This window comes from Herpailurus yagouaroundi, unplaced genomic scaffold, assembly GCF_014898765.1.
Source record: "Herpailurus yagouaroundi ecotype Mexico unplaced genomic scaffold, PumYag 166, whole genome shotgun sequence".
Taxonomy (NCBI): Eukaryota; Metazoa; Chordata; class Mammalia; order Carnivora; family Felidae; genus Herpailurus; species Herpailurus yagouaroundi.
Window position 1 is genome coordinate 1,446,069 of NW_024412407.1, and position 26,731 is coordinate 1,472,799.

General features: G+C 54.2%; 3 protein-coding genes and 1 long non-coding RNA gene across 7 annotated transcripts in view; 1 reads left to right on the forward strand and 3 right to left on the reverse strand.

Annotated features, from left to right (window-relative positions):
• Positions 1-645: 645 nt before the first annotated feature.
• On the reverse strand, positions 646-4,365 carry HOXC5 (homeobox C5). Its single transcript, XM_040487921.1, has 2 exons — positions 2,495-4,365; positions 646-1,780 (listed from the first exon to the last, which is right to left on the reverse strand). The coding sequence occupies exons 1-2, from the start codon at positions 2,946-2,948 to the stop codon at positions 1,566-1,568; spliced, it is 669 nt and encodes a 222-aa protein (XP_040343855.1). The 5' UTR covers positions 2,949-4,365; the 3' UTR covers positions 646-1,565.
• A 950-nt stretch (positions 4,366-5,315) lies between these two features.
• HOXC6 (homeobox C6) overlaps positions 5,316-26,731 on the reverse strand; it is a 25,976-nt gene continuing 4,560 nt past the window's right edge. Inside the window, exons 2-3 of one of the 3 annotated variants that reach the window (XM_040487920.1) lie at positions 7,214-7,559; positions 5,316-6,515 (exon numbers count right to left, since the gene is read on the reverse strand). In XM_040487920.1, coding sequence (XP_040343854.1) covers positions 6,184-6,515; positions 7,214-7,367 — 486 coding nt within the window. In that variant the 5' untranslated portion in view covers positions 7,368-7,559 and the 3' untranslated portion in view covers positions 5,316-6,183. Of the gene's footprint in view, positions 6,516-7,213; positions 8,032-26,731 lie in introns of those variants that run through there. The other 2 variants (XM_040487918.1, XM_040487919.1) reach the window with 2 other exon arrangements.
• On the forward strand, positions 18,751-19,977 carry LOC121038470 (uncharacterized). The gene is made up of 2 exons (XR_005794371.1): positions 18,751-19,170; positions 19,613-19,977. It is a non-coding gene; the product is annotated as an uncharacterized LOC121038470 (long non-coding RNA).
• On the reverse strand, positions 23,125-26,724 carry HOXC8 (homeobox C8). Of its 2 annotated transcripts, XM_040487911.1 has the most exons (3): positions 26,242-26,724; positions 25,529-25,648; positions 23,125-24,866 (listed from the first exon to the last, which is right to left on the reverse strand). In XM_040487911.1, the coding sequence occupies exons 1-3, from the start codon at positions 26,675-26,677 to the stop codon at positions 24,574-24,576; spliced, it is 849 nt and encodes a 282-aa protein (XP_040343845.1). In that variant the 5' UTR covers positions 26,678-26,724; the 3' UTR covers positions 23,125-24,573. The 2 variants fall into 2 exon arrangements, with proteins under 2 accessions (XP_040343845.1, XP_040343846.1); XM_040487912.1 differs by lacking the exon at positions 25,529-25,648.

Consider the following 26,731-nt stretch of genomic DNA (forward strand, 5'->3'; position numbering starts at 1 on the left):
CTAGAAGTGGGGAAGCAGTCAGAACATTTCCTGCCAGGCAGGTACGCTGTAGATTGCCCTCCCTGCTCCCATCTCCCCCAGTATCATAAAAAGCTAAGACACATTTCCTCCAACTCCCCCACACCCCCTTCACCAAGCAGTACCAACTCTTCCTGAGGATGTTTCTGGGACCAAATGGGCCCCTGGGCTGAAGGCTCAGCCCTCCCTCGATGTCCAGCGAGGCCCCTCAGGGACCCCCTGGCCCTGGGAGAGATCTTCAGAGGTATCACGGAGCCACCCGTCCCTGCAAGTTAGCTCTGGCAAGCAGCGGAGGCTGCAGCCAGTCTAGAGGCCTCAGATCCAGCCAGCCAAGGTGGGAACGGGGTGCAGAGGCCTGCAAGCCTTGGAGAGCCACAGCAGGGAAAAAGCCAGTACAGACTGTCTAGGTGCCCTCCCCTTTCTCCAGAGGCCCTTCTGGGAACCAGGGATCTGGAAAGGAGCGCACTTTCACCTTCCTCTTCTCAATACCCCTAGAAGCTCCTAAGAATTCTTTAAAAAAAAAAAAAAAAAAAGAGGCTGAAAGGCTGTGGGCCTCCCCTACACCCCAGAGCCCACTTAGACACTTTTACCCAATACATGCCCCAAACAGAGAGGCACTGCTGCATCTTTAGTCCTGTTCTCTCTTTGTCTTTATTTGATATGACAAAATATAGTTTCAGGAAAGACCTGGAGTCAATAAATAGTTGGACAACAGCGAGGGGGCAAGAGGGCACAGAAAGTCGTGGCAGGGACTACTGGGCAGCCAGGAGCCTCTAGGACTGCTTGCTGGGGTCCAGTGGCAAGGAACCCCCATAGTTGAGCTAGCTAATGGTCTGCGGCGGGGGTGGGGTGGGGAGGACCTGAGAGGACATGCAGAGGGCGCAGGCTGGAGAGGTTACCGGGCTTAGGGATGGGGGAGAAGGTTTGGAGAGCCGAGGGCAACCGAGGGGACCCTAGGCGGACCTACAGTCATTCCCCCCTTTCATATGCAAATCATTTAAAAACCGAACAAGGAGTTTAGTCGCCACAACGAAGCACCCCGAGTCTGGCGCCGGACTCCGCCAGGCACAACCACTCTCGCCAGCCCGCAGCCCGCAGCCGCCTGGCCAGCCTAAGCCAGGAACAAAGGAGAGGGGAGGCTGGAGGGTCGGGGCGCGGGGCCTGGGGCGCCCGCAAGGCCGACCTTAACTCCGGCAGGCCGCTCTGGGGCTGGAAGCCTGAGAGGCGGCCCAGGCCAGGGTTCCTTCGGCACCAGCCGATATACCACAGCCCTCTGGAGAGCCCCTGCGGAGCTTGCCCTGCCCCCCCCCCCCCCCCCGGTGCTAAGCAGAACTGAGGGGAGTCCGGGCAGCGCGGGCAGCCCCGCGGGAACCTGGGGTCGGTGGGGATGCGGAATGCCAAGGAAAAGCGCTTTTGTCTGTGAGGCCCCGGAGCCGGTGCTGCAGCCCCCGCCCTTGCCCCAAAATATAGAGAGCGGAAAACCGAAAAGGAAAGGCGCAGGGACCCAAGCGGGCTCAGGGCGCTATCTGCGGGCCTCCCCGCTGCCTCTAAAGGGCCTCTTTGCTTTTCATTTTGGAATCTTTCTTCCACTTCATCCTGCGGTTCTGGAACCAGATCTTGATCTGTCTCTCGTTGAGACACAAGTTGTTGGCGATCTCTATGCGCCTGCGGCGAGTGAGGTAGCGGTTAAAGTGGAATTCTTTTTCCAGTTCCAGAGTCTGGTAGCGCGTGTAACTGGTTCGGGACCGCTTGCCGTCCGTCTCTGGAATATAAACCCCCCCAAGCCAGGAAGGGGTGAATAGCGTGCAGCGCCCCAGCGTCCCGACCCCAGCCCAGGCCCCCACCCGCGGCCGGAGGGAGAGGAGGCGAGCAGGGCAGGAGAGGCCCAGCGGGCCGCAGGCGGGCCCGGCCCAGCCCAGCCTAGCCCAGCCTAGCCCCGGGAGAGGCGCCTCCGCCCTGGCAGGAAACTTTCCGCCGCAGCCTTCACTCAGCAAGCCGGAGGGGCTGAGGGGGTTGGGGGGAGAGGGAGACCCAGGCTCGGACCGAACAATAAGCACCCTCGAGATCCGAGCACCGGGGACCCCCCTCCCGCCCCTCCCGGAGTCGCTGGAATCCTCCGGAGCGGCCAGCGCCGGCCGAGCCGGCTCCACAGGGGAGGGAGGGAGGGAGCCGCGGGGGGATCCCCGCTCTGGAGCCCCGCGCTCCTCACCCTTCAGATCCCTCTATTTTTTTAACTCCCTCCCTCTCCCCCCAAAATTGAATATTGCCTTTTATACACGTTTTGTTCCTATGATCCAATTATGTCGTCGTAAATTTGGGCGCACACAGCCTCTAAGCCTTTTAGTGGACAGTTTTACGAGCCATTGATGCCTGGATCGTAAAATTTATGGCCGCAGGTTTTTTTTCTTTATTTGCCCCGCATGGCCTATAAAACCCAGGCGGACCCGAGCGCGCAAAATGAAGTCCTAAAGTTTACCGTGGCTCATGTGCAGTTTGGTCATCCACGGGTAAATCTGTGGCGGGGCCGGTGGCTGGCTCAGTCCGGCGGGCTGCCCTGTCTGCGCCTGCTCCTCTTTGATCTCCCCACTGCTCTTAGCTCGCTCCTCCAGCGCTGGGCGAGCCGCCTTCTGACTGTACATCCCGGGGTTCAGAGGAGCCGCTTCATCTCTGCCCAGAGCGTGTCCCGGAGCGGCCGCGGCGCTGCAGGCGGGGCGGTCGGGGTGAGCCCGGGGGTTGGCAGCCATGTCTACCCCGTGGAGAGAGTTGGAAGGCGCAGGCGGTGGGAAAGTGATGCTTAAGTCCAATCCACCGTAGCAGTACCTGGATGCCTGCACCTCTGAGGCCGATCCATAGTTCCCACAAGTTTGCATGTTATAGGCAGGGATATTGGGGCTCTGCTTATAGAATGAATTGGCTACGTAGGAGCTCATGGCGGGGAGGGCCCAAAAAAAATTTCTGCACCCTTTTTGATTAAGGGTGATTTGTGACTCTTTGAAGTTGAGGGGTTTTTTGTTCTCCAAAGTGCACAATTTATAGGTGGAGATATCTCTTTCTTTATCCTATGCGCTCTTCCCAAATAAGGGAGCCTTAAATAGAGTCACGTGACTCGAGCGGCCACTCATAAATTTGGCTTGATGACCTCCGGGAGGTTAGTGATGGAAGCCGGCGAAACGCATCTTGATATGTTGGCAAAGCCCAACCAAGGGGGAGAGGGAGTGAGAGAGAAAGAGAGAGAGAAGGGGGAGAAAAAAAATGGTTCTTGGAATTGGGGGGTAGCCGGGACAACGAGCCCACAGCGACACCTGGTGCCTACTTGGAGGAATTGCAGCCTGGCTTCTCGGCTCGCCTTCAGACCGCTGGATTTTCTACCCTGTAGAGGAGAAGCTGGTTGTTGCTGCAACAAACCCTTGAAATGGCCTTTTAAATTGTGTTTAATTTTAAGAAAAGATGAGGCCTCATTTAGGATACAAAAACTAACGGATATCTCTGTCCTCCCCACCCCCAGAGCCTTTCAATCTCCAAAAATGGCTGAGGGAAGGAGATTTGGGGGGGGGGGGATCTGCCCAGGCTGGAGATCCCAGGGGATTTATCTCAGTTTCTCTAAACTAAGTGTTGAAGTCCCTCTCCTTGGAGGCCCCAAGGCCCTGCTACTGCTGAGGAGGTGACTGTCAGCATGGGGAAGTGAACCCAGTCCCTGGAGAGGTGGACAGGATGTCCAGAGAAGGAGGGGTCCTGGGTGGGCAGAACTGGATAGGGGGGGGTTGAGGGTCACAAATCTGAGAGTCCTGGGAACTCTGGGATGATCCTGGAGGTGAGGATACAGGGGGGAGTTGGGTAGACCTCACCATGTTTGGACTCCAGACTGGCAAAAGGCAATTCTGTGTGTGTGTGTGTGTGTGTGTGTGTGTGTGTGTAACCAGACACAATGGGCTTGGAGGACTGCTCTGTATCCCTATGCATGATCCTCATGTGGTACCTTTGCCAGATATTTGAGATAGAAAATAGATGTTAATTGAGGGCATAAAGAAGCAAGATTCAAGATTCCACAAATATATGAGCATGGCAGAGGAAAAGGCCTGTGTTGTGCCCTTTTTGGAAAATGCCTCTGGAACAGGTTTTCCAGGGACCTAGATACAGAAGGTCCACAGGAGAGCAATTTCTGAGCTATTTGGAGGCGTGTAAAGGACCTGGCTGGGGGTGGGGGATGTGGGCAGGTCAGGCGCCTGGGCAACCTTCACAGCCTGTGGCCAGGGGCTCCGCAGCCATTCGGCCCCTTTCCGAACCCCCTCCCCTAGCCCCAAGTCTTATTCTTTCTTGCCTGCCTCTCCCCAGGAAATCCCCGCCCCTGCCAGGAGAAGCCCCCCTCCTGCCCCCCCCCCCCCCCCCCGCGGGGGAGGCGCTGGAGGGGGCGCTGGCGGGGATCTGGAAGGTCTGGAAAACTCTGGCGGATTTTTTCCCTCCGGGAGACCCCCTCACCACCTCACCCCCTAGATCCACTCAGGTTTCTCTGTCTGGGCTTAAGGAGAGAAGGCCTGAGTTGGGGAAAGGGGTTAGGGTAGGGTCTGGCCGCGCTCCTCACTCGCCGAGTTTGAGGGGAGAAGAAGGAGGAAGGAAGCAGATTGGGACTGGGGTTGTAAGGAAGAAGGAATTTTGTCCCAGCCCTGTCAGGAGTCCCAGAGCAGGCTCAGTTTCCAGGCTTTCTTTTTCGAGATGTCCTTGAATCGCTCAATCCCTGCGGAAGGGCTCAAATCCCGCGGTCTTCTCTTTCCCCTCGGCTCTCCGCCTCCGCCACGTTTCGCAACAGTCGGCCTGGCGCGGGCCCGGGGGGCTGCTCGCGCGGCGCCCCCCATCCTCACTCCCAGAAGTGGACGGGAGAGGCCCTGGTGCCTGGAGAATGCTTCTTTTCTGGCCCTTGGGGGCTCGGGGTTCAGAAGCCGAGGACCCCAGACTACCACAGGCTGGAAGAAAGGCCTGTGTGCGGCTGGAGACCAATCCGAGCAACCGGGTTTCTCCCCCCACCCCCAACGAGATCCCATGCAGCCTTTTTTTTTTTTTTTTTTTTTTTTTTTTTGCGGGGTGAGTGTGTTGCTCCGCTGGGAAGCCCAGAGAGGCCTCCCAGCTCCCCCAGCACGTCCACTAGGAGAGCGGGGAGGCCCCGGCTCTGCGCCCAGCTCCCGGGAAAGGCGAGCGCAGGGGGCTGGGGGCTTGCAGGCGGCGGGCGGACGCGGGAGCGCTCGGAGCCTGCTCCAACTTTCACCCCAGGCCGGCGGGCGAGCGAATTAACAGAAATCCCAATATAAACTTTTAAAAATAATATCAGTTTTATTAAATATTCGAGAACGGATCCAGAGGTCGGATTTATACAGGAGGGTAACACGAGGGGGATTTTTTTTTTAATTTATTTTGTTTTCTCCTACTGGCTAAACAAACGTCATTCACTTTTTTTTTCTCTCTTTTTGTAATTTTCCCTCTTTTTTTTCCCCTTTTAAGATGGGATTGAAACACGGACGGTGCTAAACATAAATATAAATACAGAGACCACAAATACAGCTAAAAATATTCACACAGAAACGGTCACAGTTTGTAATATGCCATAATGACCCCCAGGATTCTTTAAATACAATTTGCCTGGGCTGGGCATTTGCTGGGGCAGAGGGGCCGGACAGGGGCTGCGGGGAGGCCCTGGGGGTTGCTGTGGGGCCACGACGCGCTTTCCTTGGGCCTCCCGCCCTCCCCGGCTGCCAGGCCGGGCCCTGAGGCCCCGGAGCGGAGGCCCCGGCCCGGGAGCCAGCTCTCCGCGCAGGGGCGGAGGTGGGGGCGCCGAGGGAGTGGGAGGCCAAGTCCTCATTTGGAAGGAGATCTGTGGAGCTGAAGCGAGGTTCAGGGACGGAGCCCCCAAGGCCTGGGCGGGGGAAGGGGCCTGCAGAGGAGCCGAGAAAGGAGCTAGCGAGGGAGCAGGAGGAGGAGGCGCGTGGTGAAAGAGAGTTTGTGCGGTGAGGGAGGGGTCCAGAGTTGACTTTCAGGTCCATATTTGACTCCCTAATTTTGTTTTAGGGAGTCAAAACGCATCAATTGTGCCAGTGATAAATATAGAGGGTGTGATTAGGAGGGAATTGGGGGGGAGCAAGGGAGAAGGAGAGAGAGGGGTGGCAGGGACAGTTCTGGTCACTCTTTCTGCTTCTCCTCCTCTGTCTCTTCCCGCTTTTCCTCTTTTCCGCCCAGGCTGTCGGCCGCGGCCCCTCCGCCGCCCCCTGAGAGCGTGGACGTGAGATTAGATTCTTTTTTCCACTTCATCCGGCGGTTCTGGAACCAGATTTTGATCTGTCGCTCGGTCAGGCAGAGCGCGTTGGCGATCTCGATGCGCCGGCGCCGCGTTAGGTAGCGATTGAAGTGAAATTCCTTCTCCAGTTCCAGGGTCTGGTACCGCGAGTAGATCTGGCGACCGCGCCTCCGGTCAGCTCCATAGCCGACCCCTAGAGATCCGGGCACAAAACACACTAAAAACAATCAGCAAGGCATCCTCCGTAGACGATTTAGCCTAGCAAAGTCCTGACCCTCCCAACTTGGCCAGCAGCTGACGGGCCCCCTCAGACTCCAGCCTTCTCCCTTTTGCCCTGCCCCACCCCCACTGGGGGTACAGCCAGGATCCCAACTTCATTCAGTCCCCCACCGTATGTGGGTGGGTGAGTGTCCCAAAGAAAGGGGGGGGGGGGCGAGGGCAAGAATCAGGCAGAAAGCTGTAAGTCTAAAAACTGGTTTTTGAAAAATCCCAAATACTGGGGATGAGGGCCCCATTTCTCAACGACTGGGCTCCCCCACTTCCCCAAGCACCCTAGCTCCTTGGAAACTTCTCCCCACTTCTCTGCCTCCTACTCTCCCCCTTTCTCCTCAGCCTGACTCGACTTTGGGGGGCTCCCCTACCCTTTGCCCCCTCCCCTCATACCCTGCCCTGTTCCTGCCCCCTCAGCCTGGAGCCCTCCAATGCGTCAGGGGCCGAGGGGGCCAGGCCCCTGCGAGCAAGCGGGAGGCGAGCAGAGGGGGCAGAAGAGGGGGCCCTGTCTCGGCGTCGGCGAGGAGACGAGCGTGATTGTTTTTATGGGGCCATAAAAAACTCTCTCCGCCCGTTCTTCTAGGGAAGCCGGTCATAAAGCCAGTTCAGTTTATTTAATTTATATCTCGGAGCTGTAAAACTCACCACTGTGCGAATTCATTCGCTGCATCCAGGGGTAAATCTGGATACTGGCTTTCTGGTCCTGGGGCGCAGTCCTGCCCTGCTCAGAACTAAAATCCTGAGCGATTGAGGTCTGTGTGTTATGTCCTAAGGTGTTTTGTCTGCAGTTTGAGAGCATGTCTTTCTCCTGGTAAAAGGAATTAGATCCATAGTCATACGGCCCCCGGCTGGAACTGAACACGACATTCTCCTGTGGCGAATAAAAGGGAGTCGAGTAGATCCGGTTCTGGGCAACGGCTGCTCCATAGGTCGAGAAATGCCTCACTGGATCATAGGCGGTGGAATTGAGGGCGACGTTGGGGAGGACGTCCTGGCCCCCGGCGAGGTGGCAGGATAAGGAAGGGTTAGTGAAGTAGGAATTCATCCCTTTGCCTTTACCTGGTCGGGCTATGATTTCTTTAATATTTATTTCTGTCTCCAGTTTGTACTCGGAACTAGATGGTTATAGGGACGGCTCCAATCCAGGACAGACAAAATGACAAAGTCAGCTGACCCCCTTCCAGCCAATCGCAAGCCAGATGTCAAGAAGGGGGAAAAAAATCGCTTCTGCTTCTGTTGATTCCCTAGTTGAGACTAAGTGTGTGCTTTGAAAGTAAGACTTGGATTTCTTTTAAAAATATATATGTTAGGGAACTGATTTGGAGGTGAGAGAAGGGTGAATATGCATTAGCAGGGCCTTGGGGCCCAGGAAAGAGGGGCTACACTGCTAGGAAATCTCTAAGCTCCAGCTAACTTTGCTGTGGCTAGAGCCAGGGCTGGAGAAATCCCTCTATTTTCGATCCGATTTCATCGTTTATATCTTCCCCCTTCTAAAATTACACCCTGATTTCTCCATGGGAAGAGCCCCTTCCCAGCTCAGGGGGGGAATCCCCAGAAATCCTGCAGGAAATCCTGGTTTGACCCTCCATGGAGTGAGTCCTCATCACTAAGCCAGGATTCCCCCAACCCAGTAATTTAAAAAAAAAAAAAATCAAAAGTAGAAAGAAACTGCATAAAACGTGGCGCTCAGAGGAAGGAGAGTGTGGCTGGTAGGCTTAGGTGTAAGGGGGATGTAGGGAGTAAGCAAGTCTAAAGGGGGTAAGGATGAGACTTCAGGGTACAGTGGCGAGCTAAAGTGGGCAAAAGGGCCATGCATCCGCTTCCTCTTCCTTTTAGCCTCCTTCTGCCTCTCAGAACCCCCTTTTTGGGGGGAAGCTGCTGCAGCATTTTGGTAGAAAAGGGAAAAATGTATGAAAATACAATAGAAAAAGAGAGAAAGGAGTAAAAGGTGGGAGAGAGAAAGGAAAATAAGGAAGAAGAAAGAACTCTGAGAATCTTTCTAGACACATCAACTCCTGTTTATGTTGGTGAGAATTTATGATTTGGAGCCAGGGAGGGCCGGTGGGGTAATTCACATAAGATCCAGGCAGAGAGACAAGGCTGGTGGGGCTCTGAAGGACAGTTAGCGTCTGGCAGGCTCGAGCCCCTACACAGGTCAGAAGCCCCTTGCCCCTGCCAAGGGAGGCACCCCTGGACCTGAGCCCTGGGGGCTTGGGAGATTCCAGCAAAGGGCTCCTGGGGAGCTCCCTCAAGGGCCAGCCACACCTGGTAGAGCCGGGCCTCTCAGCAGCCCCCACCCCCATTTTCTTTCCACCTTGGGGCCGAGAAAAAGGAAGGGAAGGTTAGGAAAAAGGCAGCTGAGTACGAGGCTTCTGAGGGAGCCGCAGTGGGCGAACTGAAACAGCGGAAGGTGTGCAGATGTGGGTTTTCTCCTGATTAATCCAAACTTAATTTGATATCGTGACATAGACTGAAAATGCTTTGAGTTGACAAAGAGGGGGCGGTGGGGCTAGCGAAGGAAGCAGTGGAAGCTCATATTTTTCTCTTCACCATTTTGGGGGGGGGGGGTGGCTATAACAAGAACCCGGATGTCGCCGGATTTTATGATCTTTTCCTTCTGTGTAACAAAGCGGAGTAATCAATGGGTAGCAATAAAGCCATAAACGGGACTACGCTGGGAAAAAACTCGTTTATTCATCTTCTGTAACGTTAAGGTTTCCCTGGAGTGTCGCTAGGGGGGAAAAATAAAGTTTCGAACCCAAAAGCAGACAGTGTGTAGGAGCTGGTGGAGACAACATGTTAGTTAATACATGAACCTCGTTAGGGGATTGAGGAGTCTCCCTGTCTGACAGTTTGTGTTGGCTCTTAAAAATACAGCCCCAAGCCTTCAGAAAGGAGGGAAATTTGCTGATATTTAAAAGGGTTAAGGGAAAGACCCCCATATTATAAAGGTTTCCCCTTGTGGACCATACTTTCTTCTACCCAGCGAGATAAAAGTGAAAGACTGAGGAGGGTTCCAATTTAAGAGGGAAATTCTGAGAGGAGTTGTCTCATTTGGGGGTGACATGGCAGGTACATAAACACAGACACCAGCGTGACTTGATTTTTGCTCTAGAATCCAGCTGTCCTCAAATTCATGGCGTGCCTGGACAGAGGTTTTCAACAGCTGGCTGGGGCTCCAGGCCCCCTGGAGGGCAAAGAGGTAGAGTGAGAAAGAACTGGGGGGGGGGGGGCGCGAAGACCCAGAGGGCTGAGCTAAGAAACAAGTCAGCGCACCCCTGGACACAAGTAGCCGCTCCCAGAGTTCCCAGCCTCATTTCTGCCCTGAGGGTAACAGTGTAACACATAGAACAGGCCGGAAGAGAGAATAAGTTCCCTCCTCCCCGCCCCCCCCCCATTTCAGAGAGAGAGAGATTGCTGGAGGGATAAATCATGTCAGTGATATTTCCTTCAAGATATTAAATTGTTGCAATGTACAACAAATTGAATGATGGAAGATAGGATGTCTTAATGAGGTTTCGTTTTCAATGAGTGTTGATTTTCTATGTATTTTTAAATCTCTTTTATGGGTGGGTGGGTGGGGGAGTGGGGGAAGGAAGGACCTTGGAAGAAAGAAGGGACTTCTAGGGAAGCATGTGCTGCAGCTCCCCAGCAAGGATGCCTGGCTTTCCTTGAGCCCCTCCTAAACAAAGTCTGGAGGGGAAAGGGGCCCCAAAGTTGGGGATAGTCTCATTTGGGGCCTAAAAGCAGTGGGCGCGGGGGTGGGCGACCTGAGGAGCAGAATGTAAGTCTCAGCCCCGGAAAGTTAAGTGTTTTATTACGTCCCTAAACAGAGGGCAGAGACTGAAAGGTCTCGCCGATTTATAATGAACAGAAACCAGCTGCTGGGGGAAAAAGGCAGAAATGCTAGAAGGGGGAGAGGAGGGGAAGCAGAAATACAAATAAATTCCCCCACTGCTTAAAGATTTTCAGCCAAATTAATTTCCAACATACTCCCCCCCCCATCACCTTCCATTCCTGAGAAAAGAAGCCTCCTTCTTTCAGTTGGATCTTTAATTATGCAGCTGAAATTTGCTGGAAGGATTCGCTCCAAGGGGGGAGAGCAGGTCAGATGAGCCCGATTTTCCCTCCATTGGATTATATTTTCCTTTTCTCATCTTACGTTAATTTTATTTTTTTGGCAAAAGAATGACGGTCTATGGGGGGATAGCTGGGACTTGGGTTTTTCTAAATATATTTATATTTTCCTGTTAAATTTGTCTGAAAACAATTATGGAAACTCATCAGCAGAAGCAAGAACAGATGTTTTATTAAAACTGCAGTTGAGCTCTGTAAATATGCACAAGTCCTGGGAGGGGTTGGGGGGGGGGACTTGTTCTTTGTTTCTATAAAACAAGCCTAGAGCAATCAGAGAACACCCCCATCAGGCCCGCAGGTCTCCGAGTTGCTCTGCCCCTTGGGCCTCCGGAATCAGGCATTCCGAGGGGATTTGGCGGCGAAAACAGATTTTCACTTTCGGAGCTGTAATTAGTGGATTCGAAACAGAATTCAAAAAACACAGTACAGGAATAAAGGGGGAGCGTTGCCGCTCGCTGCTCCAGTCCCCCTATCTCCCCAGCCCAAAACACATGCTTTTCATGAGCGCTAATTATAGGAGAGGGACCTTCTGCAGGCACCATGGGCCTGCATGGGGGGCAGTCACTGGCCTGGAGTCCCCAAGGCTATGGGGTGCTCTGGAGGCTGGGCACTTGAAGGTTTCTCAGAACGAGTCAAGCGCTCCTACCCCAGCCTGAACCTGCTCCAGGCCAGGGGCTGGAGGCCCGGGGCAGCTCTGAACTGGGGAGAGGATAGGTGTGACTGGACTCTGGCTGGGAAGGGGTTCGTGGGCAGGCCTCATCTTGCCTGCCTTTGCTTTCCACTCTGCTCTGGGAAATATATTAATTTCTTGGAGAAGGGGATCTGAATTGAGAGGGATGAGGTCTGGAATTTTTGCTGGACAGTCTTTTCCAGAGGTCCCGGTTAGTTTGTGTTCTGCCAGTCTTCTCTCTCTCCCTAGATCCCCCACTTCTGCGCAGATGTCTGTGACTCACCCAGCCTCGCACACAGATACACACACTCCCTTTCGGGCTGCCCGCGCGCCACAACTATAGCTCGCGCCTCCGGAGGCTGCTCAACGACCTGGACACCGGGGCCGCCAGGACTCAGCGCTCGGCCTGGGTGCTTGGCTGCCCGGAAGCCTCTGCAGCTGCCGGACCCACCCCTGCCAATTCTCAATTCTGAGAGCAGGGGAAGAGCGGTTGCCCCACCAGCCCCTTCTGTGCCACTGGGCAAGGGCCGAAATCCCTCTTGCAGAGAAACCCCAGTTTCAATAATTGTTCAGCTCACCTTACAATTGCACTGTTTGGTTAAGGCTTTGCTGTTCTAGAGTGGTTGCTCAGTTGGCCCGACTGGCTTATGATTAGAATTCTTTCAATTGAAAAATTGAAAAATAAATCCTACTCCAAATGTCTAGTGTTTTGCGTATAAGTTCCTTTGATCTCCACAGAATCCGGAGTAAAAGGATTGCAAAAAGAGAGTCTCCAAGTCCGCCAGAGAACCTGAATGCGGCAAACTGGGTCGGCTTGGGGACACCAAAGCATAGCTCACCCAAGGAGCCTCCAGTTTCTGCCAGATATGCTCCGGGGGGAAGTTGTCTGAGCGCATGCCTCCCCATGCACACACTGCATTCCAAAACAGAACGTTCCTCCTCCTTTCAAAGTTCAGGCATGGAGACACTTGGAGAAAAGCGAAATTTGACACATCCAACCCGGAAATGGATCCCATTTGGGGGTGCTGATATTCTGGGGACAGGGCTCAGGCTGGCCAGCTGAATGGAGTTGGGGGTCAGCAGGGAGGGGAGAAGGAGGAAGAGGCCAGATGGGGCATGTCAAGTGCCTGAGAACTGCCCCAAACACCTCTGAGGCCTGGGCTGGCAGTTCCTCTTTTGAGCTAAGAGGCTGAGAGGCTGCCCAAGCTGCTTTTGCTTTATTTGCAATTAAGCAGAGAAGAAAGGTACATGCAGAGGCTCTGCTAACTCACGTCCTATTTTCTCTCCTCCCTCTCTCTTTCCAGATTTCTTACTGACCTTTCTTTACCACCACTCCACTAGGCCAACACAAGCTCCCACAATGCCATTTGTTTAGCTTCTCAATTCACTTCACTAACTGAAGGTTAAAAAGGAAAATAGATCCCAAGCATCTCTGTCCCATCCCACTCAGCCCTGAGCCCCTTTGGGCTCCCTTTGGAAGAAATCATTTCTGGCTTTTGGGGGCTTGGTCCCAAGCAGCTGAATACCAGCTGAGGAGAGGGCCTTTGGACACAGTATCTCATCCCCGCTGGGCATGGGGAGGGAACTCAGATGCTGAGTGACATTTCAGGGCGGAAAAGCAAGTGGCCCTGGTTGGCCCAGGAGGAAGAATGAGAATCTAGAATATTAAGAATATTTTTCGCCCCCAGAATGGGGCCAAAGGATCCTCAAATTCCTGGCTTCTCATATCCCCTCCCCACTAAGCACTGCCTGGACCCACTTTGTTGGTTTATGAGCATTGTAAAATGCAGGAGCATGGCATTTATGACGTCACAGTGAGTTGTCATGAGGAAATTGTAAATGTCATATAAGTTATATACAGTAGGAGTTCTGTGTGTGGGGGGGTGTGCCCTGCCTTTTTTTTTTTTTCTTTTCCCTTTCCCCTGGCGTAAGTTCTCCCAGTTGAAAATAAAATGTTATTATGTTCTGGAACAATAAGCCAACAATGAAACATCGTCCTCATTTCCCTATAAATAATTTTATCCTTTATTGTTTGCAGATCTGAGAGAACCATTTAATCTGCACTGGCGTAAAGAGAGAGAGAGATGGGGAGGGGGGAATTAATTTCAGAAACGAGAATATTACTTACTTCGATGATACTCTCTTAGATTTGATAGCCAGGAGCAAGATTAGAGGCAAACAGCGGCCTCTCCGACTCTATACCTGGCGGGATTGGAGATTTATAGGATCTTTAGCGAAGGGGCAATTTAATTTTGTAGGATTTGCTTAAATTCACTGCTATTTTGGGGGGCTGAGGAGAAGGGAGGGTGAGGGGAGAGTGACAACACTTTATCTAGTTTTATGCATCCGCCAACATTACCCTGATTTAAAACCCAACAACCTGTGTCTCAGGGAAAACTCCTGCAGAAAGGAGTGGAGGAGTGGGGTAAGGGGGGCTCGGCTTCCTCAATGACTGTGGCCCCCTTAACCAAGCAGTTGCCAAGGGGAAAGAAGAAAAGCCGGAGGCGAGGGGAGGGCAGCTCTAAGTCTCTCCACCACCAGGACACCCGGAGGTTTATGGTGTCCCCATAATTCCCCCAACCCTATAAACAGCTGCCCTATTTTAGGCCGATTTCTGCTTCATCCCCTGGGAAAGAGAGAGTGAGGGAGGAGGTAATGGCCGGAGCAGGGTGCCGGAAAGGGGAGGGAGCAGAGGATAGCGCCGCACTTTGTTCTCCTGGGTGAGTTTGCTGGTTTGGCGGGTTTCTGACGCAGGGTGGCAGCAGACAAAACAAGTAAACAACTCACAGACACAATAAACAGGGGCGGCTGCAGCCACAGCGGCAGAGGCCGGGGGGGCTGCGTAAGGGGCACAATTTGGGGGTCATGTCACTCCAGCACCCACGGGTGGCCGAGGTCCAAAAGCCCAAGGCTGCCCCCAGCGCTGGCAGGAGAAGGTGGAAGAAGGCTGCATGTCTCGGCACCCGGCACCCGCAGCGTGTCTGGACAGGAGTCTTGGGAGGAACCTGATTGCCTAGGGAGTGGAGGAAAGCCCCACTAGCCCCTTTCCTGTTCTTACTTTCTTTCATGAGCTTTTCACGGACATTTATATTCTCTCCTGCTCTGTCTTTTCGGGGCCCCAAAAGGGAGGAAGGCTAAGAAAGGAGGCTGTTAATTCCCAGCCCCGGGCCACACTCAGTGCCCCAGGCCCACAGGCAGCTAGACCCAGTTTCTTCTCCGGCTCTGCCGGTCAGCCTTCGCCCCGCTTCGGTCGGTAGCTGAGAGAATTAAAACGAAATCTCACCCGTAACCAGATCTGCCTATTTGGGAAGCGTAGAGAGCCCCTAATCTGCCCCCCAGACAACGCAAGCAAATCTGGGGTCCGGTGAGCAGGGGCAAGAGCGGGGATAGATGTTCACCGCACCCCTAACCCATTCTGTCTCGCCTTCTCCACCAGCCTTTTCAAACAGCTGCCTCAGACTACTTCCCAGAGGCCACCTTATTAACTAGCCACTCAGATCTCCTTTGCTGTCCCAGCAATGCTCAGGCACCAGGGCCTAGCCGAGTGCTCAGAACTGCTCAAACGTCCACTTTACCCACGAAAACACGAAAAGAGCTTCCCACAAAACTCTCACTTTCAACACAACAGTGTTCCCCTGGTAAACAGCCTCTGAGTTGGGGAAGTTTGGGGGGGAAGTGTGGAGAGAAAGCCGAAGGGATTCAATATTTCCCTGGCCCAGCTGCTTGGACTGTGAAGGCAATAAGGTCTGAGAGAGCCTTTGTGGCATCCGTTGGTTACTGGAACCCGCATACTCCGATTCCAGCGTGCACACATTTCCAGGAGAGCATGCCCAGAGAGCCTTCTTGGTGCACCCAGTGCCTCCTTGAGCCCAATCCCATCTAACAAAATTTTGCATGCACATAAAACGGTGTTTGAGCGAGTATAAGCATGGTAATATACAATTAACCACCGAGGAAACATGAGTCTGTATATATTCACGCATAAGTCAGAGTCTGTACATTTGAGCCTGTATATAATAAGTGTAGAAAGCTACCAAGCCTAGTTTTTGCAACACAACAGCCAACCCAACAAGGCCGCCTTCTCCAAACAAGGGTGCATTCTTCGTGGGGATCACAACTGTCAGACCCAGGGGGAGAACGGGTTTGCTCTGCCCATTTCTCCTTAGCTAGGAACTGGTGCATGAAATACAGTCCATGGCAGGGCTGACAAAGCCTAGAAGGGGCAGGCCTGAGGTGCCCAAAGAGGGGAACGCTAGGGGCCCTGGGCTCCGGGGAGTGTTGCCAGAACCTGACCCACAGATTCAGTGCCTCTGCCCAGCCTGCGTCCTGGGCGTCCTGGGCGTGTGCAGAGTCCTTGAGCCAGATTCTAGTCTCAGCCGCCCTGGCTATTATTAGATAATCACACCAGTGCTTTCCTGCACTAAGGACCACGTTTACAGGGAATCTGGCCTGCAAGGATGCTGGGGGTTGCCACTGGTGGCCCCTCTTGTGCTTCTGTTTGAGCACCAGGAGGGAGAGAAAGAAGGGAAAGAAAATCGAAAGTAAGGAGGGAAGGAAGGGGCTGGCGTTTGGCGCTGGACTTATCCCCTGGCCAGACTAGAAAACTGGAAAACCAGGATCAGTCACTGCTGCTATGCTTTCTCTGCATCCCTCTGTCTCATGAGGAGGATCTAGGGGGTGAAGGACGTGGGGGCCTGCAGGACCCTAGCCAGGAAGGGACAGAAAATCAATTGATAAAAATATTATATAAGGACACCTCGGATGCAGCCGTTAACCCGTCACCCATGAACCCAGCACCCTGAAATTTCGCCAGCAGCACATCCGTTTAGATCCCTGTAGGCCGAGATAAATACCCCAGCCTTACCCAGGCCCAACCCTCCGAAGGGAGGGGGCCCCTCTAATATCCCAGGTGAATCCCCACTGTCCTGAGTGGCCTTCCCCGGAAACTGTTTTCCTCGGGGGGCAAACAAAGGAGACTCGCGCCCCCCCCCCACAGTCAGTGCGGCCTTCGGCGGCGGGGCGGGGGGGGGGGGCAGACAGCGGGGGCAGACAAAATACAGGCGAAAGAGAGAAATAGAGGCCTCACCGGTCGGCGGTTCCCACATTACGCCAGGAGAAAGGCTCCCATTTTCAGGCCTCCAGGGCCCCTCCACTGGCCCACCGCACTCCCCTTGCCCTTCTCAGGTCCCACAGACACGGCGTCTCGCGGCCGCGGCCTGGTACCCGGGGCGTCAGCCCCAGGGCCGCGCCGGAGCGGCGGGAGAGCGCGCGGCAGCCTGAGCAGGCGGCGGGCTGGGCCCATTTGGGGAGAGCCAAGCGCTTTTCTGGATCGTAAACAAGGAACGCGAAATTAGCCCCTCGGCAGACGCCTCTGCCGACACACAAGTCCTATTGAGGGGGGGGAGTGAAAGGGGGAGAGAAAATGCCATTTCTTCCCCCGGGAGAATACCTCAGAGGCCTTTATGTCGGATATGAAACGGGAATTTTGGGGGGGCAGCAGAGGAAGGGAAGGGGATTGTGGGGGGAGGGGAGAGAAGATTCACCATCAACTCGGACCCAAGGGGTTTGATTTGAATGCAGGCGAATTATGTTTTTTAAGAATTTGATAAAAACAGGTTCTCCCTCCCACCACCCCCCCCCACCCCCAGGCGACGGGTCAGGGTTTAAACAGGAAATCGAGGAGCGTTCCCCTCCCCCACTGGGGCTTGGCGGAGAAGCCCAGTCGAGCCACGACAGAGAGGGCTGGAGGTGGGGGGCAGCTCTTAGCTCGGATTGAAGGTGAGTCTGGCCCCCAGACTCTCAAACCTCTCCAAGGAATAAGCGCTTCCCCTCCCCCAGCTCTGGGGTGTGTCTGCCTGGGTGTGTAAGCGTTTGTGTGTGCATCGCCCTTTATAAACAGAAGCTCACACATATAGGGGCCGCCTCGGACCCAGGCCAGGCAGCAGGGCGGGGTCATATATCAAACTGCAACACATTCAGGGCCACGTACATTTGGAAGAAATTAAGCCACTGTGTTATGAAACCATATGTGTCGGGTTAAGACCATACAACACGCCATTAGCACCAATTATTAGGAAGATCCCGAGCGCCCAGGACCCTCCGGGCCGCCCAATTCTGACGTCCCTACCCCATGAGCCAGCCGCGCCTGGAGTCCTCACTGCCTCCACTCACCCAAGAAGCCCCGCCAGCGAGACCTAGGCCTGTCCCCACCCAGCCTGGGGCCTCCCCAATTCCCACCTCCGCCCCAGACTAGTTAGATCCTAGCCCAGGGCAGCCAGGCGAGGCGGGTGAAGCAGCCCAGTGGGTATCCCTGGTGCGGTGGCCGCGGTTGGGGGTGGAGGACGCTGGGCCGGGTGAGAGAAGGCAGATTGGCCCCTTTTCTCCAAGCACAAGATGGCTTTTGAGTACCGCGTCCCCCACCCCCACCCATCCACCCATCCACCCATCCACCCGCAGTGCAGGGCACCTCCCATCTTTCGGTCCGTTCGAGTGGGGGCGGGAGCTGGGGGTGGGCAGACGCACTCCCCTCCGCTGACGCGCACCAGCCAACAGCCTCCCCCCTAATTGCCAATTAACAGGCCCCGCCGTCAGCCTAGCTGCGCTCTCTTCCTGCTCCGCAGCCCGGCCCTGGGCCCGCACTGCGCATGTGTGAGCTCTAGCGGCGGCGCTCTCCGGGAGGGAGGGGGCTGCGGGCAAGGAGGGGGCGCCGGAAAGTTTGTTTGGGGGTTGGGGGGCTGACCTTGCTTAGGGGGCAATGGTTACAGCCTACAGGTTCTCTCTCTTGCCCTGGAGTTTGAGTTTCCGGGCCCCCTCCATCCCAGTCCTATTAGCCAAGAGGCGGCGGATCTATAATAGGTAAGGACAGGGTGGGCATAAGGCAGCGGGTCAGCGCACTAGACCCCGGCCTTGAGCCCCACAGGCGCAGTCCTCTTGCCCCCCAACCCCCAACTTCGGCGCACAGTGACATCAGGACAACAGACTTCCCACACTACCATATTACAGCTTAACCGCCCCCCCCCCCACTTTTCCTCCCCATAATTGCCCGCACGCCCACCCTCTCGCCAGCCCCCCTCTCCTCTCTAACCAAGACAAGCCGCTGCTGTCCTTATCTTGAAACCGCCACCCAGCTACGGACCATTAGTTACATATTTGAACCAATAAGGAAACACTTACCGGGCGCTGCTGTCACTCTCCCTCTCCCTCTCTCTCTCTGCCTCTCTCTCTCTCCCACTCTCTCTTTCTCGTCTTCCCTTATTCTGTGCCGCTGCCGAGCCTGTCTCAGCTCCACACACACATATATACTTTATATAAATTTAAAAATAAAAAAGAATAGTCCCAATGATCAAAAAGCCAAATAAAATTAAGGAGAGTTGCAAGAAGGGGGCAGGAGGGAAAGGTTGGGAGGGGAGGGGCGGAGGCATCTGCAGCTCCCTATCTCAACTCCTGCTCCCGCATTCCTCCTGCCCCTTGGGGGGCTAGAGGACCGGGAAGGGAGAGAGAGGTGCCCTCAACTCCTGCCCTTCCCCCCCATCTTCCCTCCCCAGGTGCCCCCAGCTTCCGGCAACTCCACCTGGGAGAAAAAAAAATTAAATGGGGGGAGAAAATAATTATTAATCAGATTAATAAAAAAAAAAATACTGGTAATTGAAAGGAGCGCCCAGCGCAGGTTTCCCTGGCAATGGTTAGGCTCTTACAGGGAGGACTGTTCTGCGGAGCGCTCCGAACGGACAAACCACAATAAAAAGTTCACGTTCATGGATGGAATCCACATGACTTCTTGTGGCCAATCCAACTTGTGAGTCGATCGTAAACTTTTATTACTCAGCTGTAAATTTTCTGCAAACAACCGGGAATGCGATGCATTTGTGTAGCGTGTGCAAATGGGCGCCGCGGTCGCCATGTTTACCCAATTCTCTCGGAGAGGGAGCATCCCCCGACCCCCACCCCACCCCCACCCACCGCCCACTCCCCACGGGCCAGGCAGCTCCAGGCTAGCGCCGAAAGGGCAAAGGAGGGACGCGACAGGAGGAAAGGAAGGATTCTGGCGCTGAGTCGGCCGCCTCCCTTTGCCACACGGAATTTTAAATCTTTTTCTTAATAAATGGGGTATTAAGGTCGGATCTGGGGGAACCGAAGCTTTGCAAAGGTTTGTGCCATTGGTGGAGCACTGACTGCTGAAGGGGTGAAGGGACTGAGCAGGGATGCGCTTCCTACTCCGACCGTTTTTTTTTTTCTAGGAAGAGAGCTACATCCTTCCCAGTGGGGAGCCCAGGCAGCCCCCCACTCCACCCTAGACGGGAACAGGAGACACACGCCGCTGGAAACCTCCTAGCCAAGGCTGACCTGGCCGTGTTCTGACGAGCGAGCGGAGAGGGTTTAGACCCATACTGGGCAGCCCTGCGGAGGCAGCAGGAGGGGTGAGAGTTGGGGGCGGCCTCCAGAACCCCCAAAGAGCCCGTCATCCTCAGGCTCCTTTCTCAGAGAAAATGACATTTTTCCTTCTCCAAGACTATCCCTGGTGTCAAGTCTCCTCAATTCCTAGGTTCAGAGGGCAGCTTATTCCCAATCTTTTTAGAATTGAAAATAAAATGAAAGTCCAAGATCTTGGTTCCCGCTTTTTTTTTTTTTTTCCTTGAGTGTAAGGCAGTTTGAAGCCTTTTCTGCCTTGTCAAGTGACCCACACCCACCTGCCTTTTTTCAGAAAAATTCTGGTGTCCCAGCAGCTGGGATACACCTTGGAGGCCCGGGAAAAAAAAGAAACTTATCCTTCTCCAAATTCCACCTTCTGTGCTAATTTCCAAGCACCCAAGATGTCCCCCCACTTTCTCCAGACCCCTAATTTTGGCGATGAGTCCAATGTGGGGGAACCCAGAACAAATTCCCCCATAGAGATCATTTGCCAACCATTTGCAACCCAGCCTAGTCAACAGCCCAAGACTCTGCACCAGCTGGAGATTTGAAAGCCCAAAGCTCTCCCCTTGATCCCGCTTGGAGCTGGCACGGGGACTTCCAGGGCTGGGTGCCCCACCCCAACCAACAGGGGGTCCCTCATCCCCTCCCCAAACTTCCTCCCTCAGTGAGGGAAGCAGTTCCCTCAGCCGGATGCAGAGACCTAGTTTCTTTTACAAACCCACCCATAAATTTTATAACAGGTAGTTAAAAATTACGACAAGGAAGCTCTGGCCCAGCTTTTCACAATGGGCCACTGGAAGAATGGGACGGCACTGCGGCCTGCTCACGGGAAATTTTACTTCTAGTCTGTGGCACAACCTGTCCCGAGTTCACTCTAATTGGGGCCACGTAACTTTCTGCAGCCGCCAGGCAACCAGTGGGGCGTCTCATTTGAGGAAGATGAGCCTGGGGAAGGCCAGTCAACTCTTTCACCCTAGGGTCCCCCCCCCCCAAAGCCCTTTAGAGCACTCACTACCTCCCTCAACCCCCCACCCAGGTCCCCTGCAGGCCCACACCTCCCTTGGCCTCTGCAATGAAATGGGAGGGGAGACAGAATGCCGAGAATTAAAAAAAAAAAAAAATCCAGAGAAACGAATTTACCCCCCAACTTAATAGCTGCATTATCCCGTCTCTACGGTTGAGATTAGAATAATAAATTCAAGGCGAAATGAGCGAGATGCTTCAACTCAGCATTTTGAAAGATACTATTTTTCACAAATCACAAATAGCTTTCGGAAGCCACTTTGATTGGCTAATAAAAAAGTAAAGAATGGGAGAAAGTCCTATCTGCTGCAGCCGAATGGTCCCCATTCCGGTAATGGGACGGCGGGAGCATTTGGGAGGACGCGTTTCTAAAGAGAGCGCATCCCGCTCGCAATTAAGTTCCCCCATAAAACGGGTTTTACCTCCTTTTCTCTCCAAACGAGAAAAAAAGAGGCGGTGGGCAGAAGGGGTGGGGGAGCGGGTGCTGCAAGAACGGGCGGCTGGAGCTCTCTTGGTCTGGCCCACCCGAGGCTTTGCGTCTCAAGCGATGCCGGGCGCCAGACGCACCCCGCCCTCCGACGCCCGGCTTGGGGCCACGGGCATTGCTGAGAAGGCCAGGGATGAATGGGGGCATTGGGTGTGGGGTAAATTCGGCGAGGTCCTCCGGAGCCACTTAGTGTAGGGTTCGAGCAACTTGGCTACGGGGCCGGCGATGTTTATTAGAAGAAATCATAATGACACATTAAAAAATGAAACAGCCCGCGGCCGGCCCTCGGAGTCTGGAAGGGGCGCCCGTGGGAAGGCCTGAGGTCGGAGCGAAATGCTGTTTATTGGGGCCTCCCCGGTGGGTAGCCCGGGCCTCCCGCAGCAAGCGGGGTTACCTGGCTGGCGCAGCGGCTCGCAGCAGGGACCCCAAGTTTCCAAAGATTTCCCCCAGAGCTGTGCAAAGCTGTTCCCGGCTGCTTGCAGCCTGTGCTTGCAGTCGGCAGCCTCTCTCCGGCCGCAGGCATCCCCTATCAAGGATGCCTGACCCAATCCTGTATTCACGACCACTTTGCGTGGGTGCCAGGGACCCAGATGTGGGTGAAATTACACAAAAATAAGAGTCAGCCTGGGCCTGAGGGGAAATAATTGACCGGGAGAGAGAGACAGAGACAGAGACAGAGACAGAGAGATATCTGCTGTCAAAAATATTTCAGTCTTTTGGGGGGATCTGGTTTTAAGGACCAGAAGATCCCATCGCCTTCCCTTTCCCCCTTCTCCTGACTGAGTCAGAAGACTTGTTATCTCTGGAATTTGGTATTATTTGACCAGAATCTTATTGGCATAAACAGATTTCTCTGTCTAGGACGCTCCAGGAAGGAGTGAGAGACCCCTTTACCCCCTGAGTCCCTTAGCCTTCAACCCCTTATTTTGGGGAATGAGGGGTCCCATGAAGACCCCCCCTTCCCCTGCTGTGGCTGGGATGGAGGACTGTCCACTCAGCAGGTCCATCCTACCCACCCCCCAGGCCAGTGGCCCACACTATGAGGGCAGGGCTGGCTGCCCAATTGCCAAGGCGAAGCCAGGGGCCAGCGTGAAACAGCCAGAACAGAGGCTTGAGTAGATGCTAGCGACCTGGGGGACAGTCCTGGGGGACCCAGGCTGCTTGGTGTACCAACTCCCTCACCTTCCCCTTCTTTCCCCCCCCCCCCCCCCAGGCTTCAGCTTCCTCCTCCCCACCCTTAGCCACCTTCCTCCAGCCAAGTCCTCCAGGCGGCCTTCAGCCTCATATCCTTCCCACCCTGCTCCCTGTCCTAGTGCTGGGTGCTGGGTGCCCAGGGTTGGTCACGGTCACGAGGGGCATGTGGAGATCAGAAAGGACCCCAGTGCCTCATCCTTAGCCCCTGGAAGAAAAGAGCCTAGCTGTGGGAGGGGCCCAGGGGGGGGGCATATTCTTTGTCTGGGCCCAGCCCAAGGCTGAGGAAGAAGAAGGTGACTCAGTGGGGGAGATGCTTTCTTCCCACTGGGATCCAGAACCCCACTTTGTTTGGAGCCAAGTTTCTCCCAAAAGCACACTTGCAGCAAACTGCTTTTCTTCCTCCTCCTCTACACCTCCCCCACCTTTCACCTGCCCTCCCTGCCCAGCCTGCCCTCTCCACTCCTAGGCGCCTCTCCACGTGAGCTCCCCCAGCCCAGTCAGACCAGTGGCGGACACCTTTTCCACAGTGTTGGGAGAGGAGGATAAGGAGGGAAGGAGGAGTAGAGAATTGGGGGGGGGGGGGGGGGGAGGAGGGGGCGTTGGGAAAAAAGCAAGTCATTCCAGCTTCAAATATGTTTTTCTCCTTTTTTTTTTTTTTTTTATTATGACTCACGTATACAATACAAAGTACTTGGACCAGGAACAGGGCTGCTGCCGGGACACAAAATCTACATTCATAGCTGGACATAAAGACAAATGACCAAAAATTATTATTATAGATATATTTTAACGTTTTTTTTTTTTCTTTCGAGCACATTGCATAAACAGAGAATTCAAGACAGAGTTAACTATACATTCAGTGCAATTTAGCTCTACTCTACTGGGGTTAGAAGCACAATAAAAGCGCACGGGACCGGTGGGCTAGGCAGTCTCAGTTGTTGGGGTTTTCTTAGTGAAATTAAGCAGCAACAAACGACAACAAAACCGCATTACGAATACTCTCAAAGCAGGATTTCTCTCTATAGGTAGTGATAAAATACGTTGGAGGTTTCTTTCTTTTTTTTTAATTTTAAATTTTTTCTCTTTTTTTCTTGCATATTAGGATTTTCAAAAATGTCTTTTTTCTTTCTTCAAGATTATTGCAGGTTCCCTTTAGGTAGTATGTTAAAGATTTATTATCAGTATTATTATTATTATTATTATTATTATTATTTTTTATTATTATCATTCTTATTATTTTCATGATTATGGTGATTTCTGAGCGCTAAGACTAGTACAGCTCAGAGGAAGCTGGGCCCAACAACAGAAATCAGACAGCAAAGGGGAGGAAGGCATGGGCCCGAGTGACCATGGGATGGCTAGGTAGGATTTGAACGGCGACTGCAGGCTCCTATCTACCCCGAGGGGAGGGGGGAGGGGAGAGACCCGCATCTCCTTCAGGTTTCCATCAGGTTTCTAGAGAAAGTCAAGGGGGGGGGGGTCTTTCTAAGTGGGGGAGCCCCAGGGAGGAGGAAGGGACATTCCTTGCTATAATTTTTAAACGTTTCTTTAAACATTGCCCTTCCCTTCCTTCCTTCCCTTTTCTTTCCTTTCTTTTGGAAAAAATTAAAAGTAAATCTAATACACTAACCCTAGCATAAACACAAAGCCACAAGTCTTCTTCTGCATTTTGAGAGGGCTCCCCTCTAAAATAAATACCAGAGAAGCAGGGAGGTGGGAGAGTGGCAGGAAGGGGTGACAGAGGGGCAAAGAGGCCAGGTCTCAGACCTCAAAATCCAGGCAGGACTCCGAAGGGTGGGGGTAGGGACAAGTGTGTGTGTTGGGGCAAGGACTGAGACAGAGTCCGAACTTTTCGCTGTGTCTCCGTCTCCCCCCCCCCTCCAGCCCCCAAACAAATAAAGATCGGGGGAAGTCCAAAGGTAATAAAACCAGAGCTGCAAGTATCTGACAGGTAGTTAGAGTTGTGAGTGTCATTCTATTCTCTATAAAAGCAAATGACAGTCGTAAACTTCTCAATTTATCCGCTACCATAAAACGAAACTTCAAGGGAGTTGCTAAGGGGGGGGGGTCTCTCTTTTTTGCTTAGTCCTTGTTTTCTTCCTTTTCCTCCTCTTCTTTCTCCTCTTCCTCGTTTCCTTCTTCCTCCACCTTCTCTTCATCTCGGGCTCCGGGCAGTTTATCCTTGTTGTTTTCCTTTTTCCACTTCATCCTTCGGTTCTGGAACCAGATCTTCACTTGTCTCTCAGTCAGTCCCAGGGCGTGAGAGACTTCAATCCGGCGCTTTCGTGTCAAATAAGGATTAAAGAGAAACTCCTTTTCTAGTTCCAAGGTCTGATACCGGCTGTAAGTTTGCCTTCCGCTGCGCCGCCCCGGAGCTGGACAGAATAGAATCCCAGTCTGGTTATGTTTGGGGGGGGGGCTCGGCTTTCCCCTGCCACTCTTCCTCCCCTGAAGTCCCCCCTCTGATCTCCCCAGTTCCCTCCCTCCTGAAGACCAGGCGAGAGAGCAGGGAGCAGGCAAGGGCAGGAAAGTTTGGGGGCTTGTTTTGTTTGGTTTCACCTTGGGAGGTGGGGTGGGGGTGGGGGCAGGGACTGGGGTCTGTCAGGAAACTGGGGGATGGCAGGGGCCAAGGGAGCACTGCAGTGTCCCCCCCAGGCCTGCAGGCTCAGGAAACTGGCCGTTGCAGCTTTGTTTACAAGTGCAGAGTGGCATTTGGTGAGCAGAGCTGGGGACAGTCTTGTTTCCAAAAGAAAGGAAAAAGGTCTGGGGGTGAGGAAGAGGGACTCTGCTCACTGCCCCCTCCTTGAATCTCTCTGCCTAATGCCTTGCCAGGAAGAAAAATAATTGATCTCCTGGAATGTATCACTGCTTGGCCTGATTGCTAACTGGAGACCAGCAAATAAATCATGGGCCATCCCCGCTGGAACTTGTCGCTTTCTCGCTTCCCCTTTTACTTCGAAATTGGGCCATGAGGGGCCACCCTTGGAGGGGCTCATGGCCTGAGCCACTCTGAAGGTCTCAGGGAAAGCCCACAAACCTTTGATTGGGGGCAGCTGGGCTTGGGTCCTCTGGAGCCCAGAGCCCTCTAATCTGCATGGCCCCTCTCCTTCCATGCACTCTTTTTTCTCCCCTCTCTGGCTCCCTCTCTTCTCCCCAACTGAGGGAAGTAAAGCAAAGTTGGGGTGGTGGCCCTAAGGCTAGTTCTCTGTGAGGAGGCAGTGGGTACCCCCAGAGAGCCAGGGCACCTGTCCTTGGGGTCTTGTCACCCTCTGATCCCGCTAGGGGAAGGAAACAGGAGTCTCCCTTTGCCCCCAAGAAAGCCTGGCCACTGTTCTGGACTGAGGCTCTCTGCCTTATGGAAAGACTGGTTTGCTCCAAAGGCTGATAACCTCAGGGTCCTCGGGGGCCCCTGCCCAGCCACCTCCCCAACTTTGACTGTAGAGATGGCAAGGGAGGGAGACAGAGGGGGAGACGGGCAGACAGACAGACAGTGGTGGAGAAAACGATTTTTAACCCTTTGCACCCGGACACCACCTTCGCCCCCCGTCCCCCCAATACCCCAGGCGAGCCCCGCGCCCCACCCCCAGCCGAACCTCCCAACCTCGAGAAACCCACTCAGGCCCCCGGGGGTGGGGCCGGAGAGACCCCAAAGCCAGGAGGGAAGGCGAGGGCAGACAAAAAGGAGGCGAGGGAGGGGGGAAAGACCCCGGAGCGCGGGAGACCAAGGGGGAAAGAGAAAAGGCTTCTCACCGTGGGGTCTCATCCATGGAAACATGAGGCTGGGAGACGAGTTTTGATTTAAGTGGCCTTGTCCTTCGCTACTGTTAGTGTTGGCGGAGGATTTACAGTCGGGATATTGCACCACGCTCGCCTCTTGCTGAGCCCCATAAAGGGACTGTCTGGGGAGCGCCTCGTAGCCATAGAATTTGGAGGCGTCTCCGTGGCAGCTCAGCGAGCACGGGTTCTGCTGGTAGCCCGAGTTGGAGATGCCCGAGGTGCCGTGGTGGAAGAAGTCTTGGACGTGGTGCGAGGCGTGCTGGAAGCCGGGCGCCGAGCCGCCGGGCCCGTACACCAGCGCATGGCTCCTGCCCACGCTCTGAGGGAACCGGCAGTCGTAATAGGCCGGTTCCAGGGACTCGCCGCCTTTGTATTTGGAGAACAGGGGGTTGACGAAGTAGGAGCTCATGCTGGGCACATGAAAACCCGCCGCCCCCTCCCCTCTGGCTCGCGACTCCCCCCC

What these genes read in the sequence shown, in the direction of transcription:
- HOXC5 (XM_040487921.1), bottom strand. Translation starts at nt 2,948, where the DNA reads ATGAGCTCCTACGTAGCCAATTCATTCTATAAGCAGAGCCCCAATATC. An exon ending in CAAACTGCACATGAGCCACG is followed by an intron (nt 1,781 to 2,494) that starts GTAAACTTTAGG and finishes TTTATATTCCAG; the next exon opens with AGACGGACGGCAAGCGGTCC.
- HOXC8 (XM_040487911.1), bottom strand. Translation starts at nt 26,677, where the DNA reads ATGAGCTCCTACTTCGTCAACCCCCTGTTCTCCAAATACAAAGGCGGC. An exon ending in TCCATGGATGAGACCCCACG is followed by an intron (nt 25,649 to 26,241) that starts GTGAGAAGCCTT and finishes TACTTCCCTCAG; the next exon opens with TTGGGGAGAAGAGAGGGAGC. An exon ending in CCAGCTGCCCCCAATCAAAG is followed by an intron (nt 24,867 to 25,528) that starts GTTTGTGGGCTT and finishes TATTCTGTCCAG; the next exon opens with CTCCGGGGCGGCGCAGCGGA.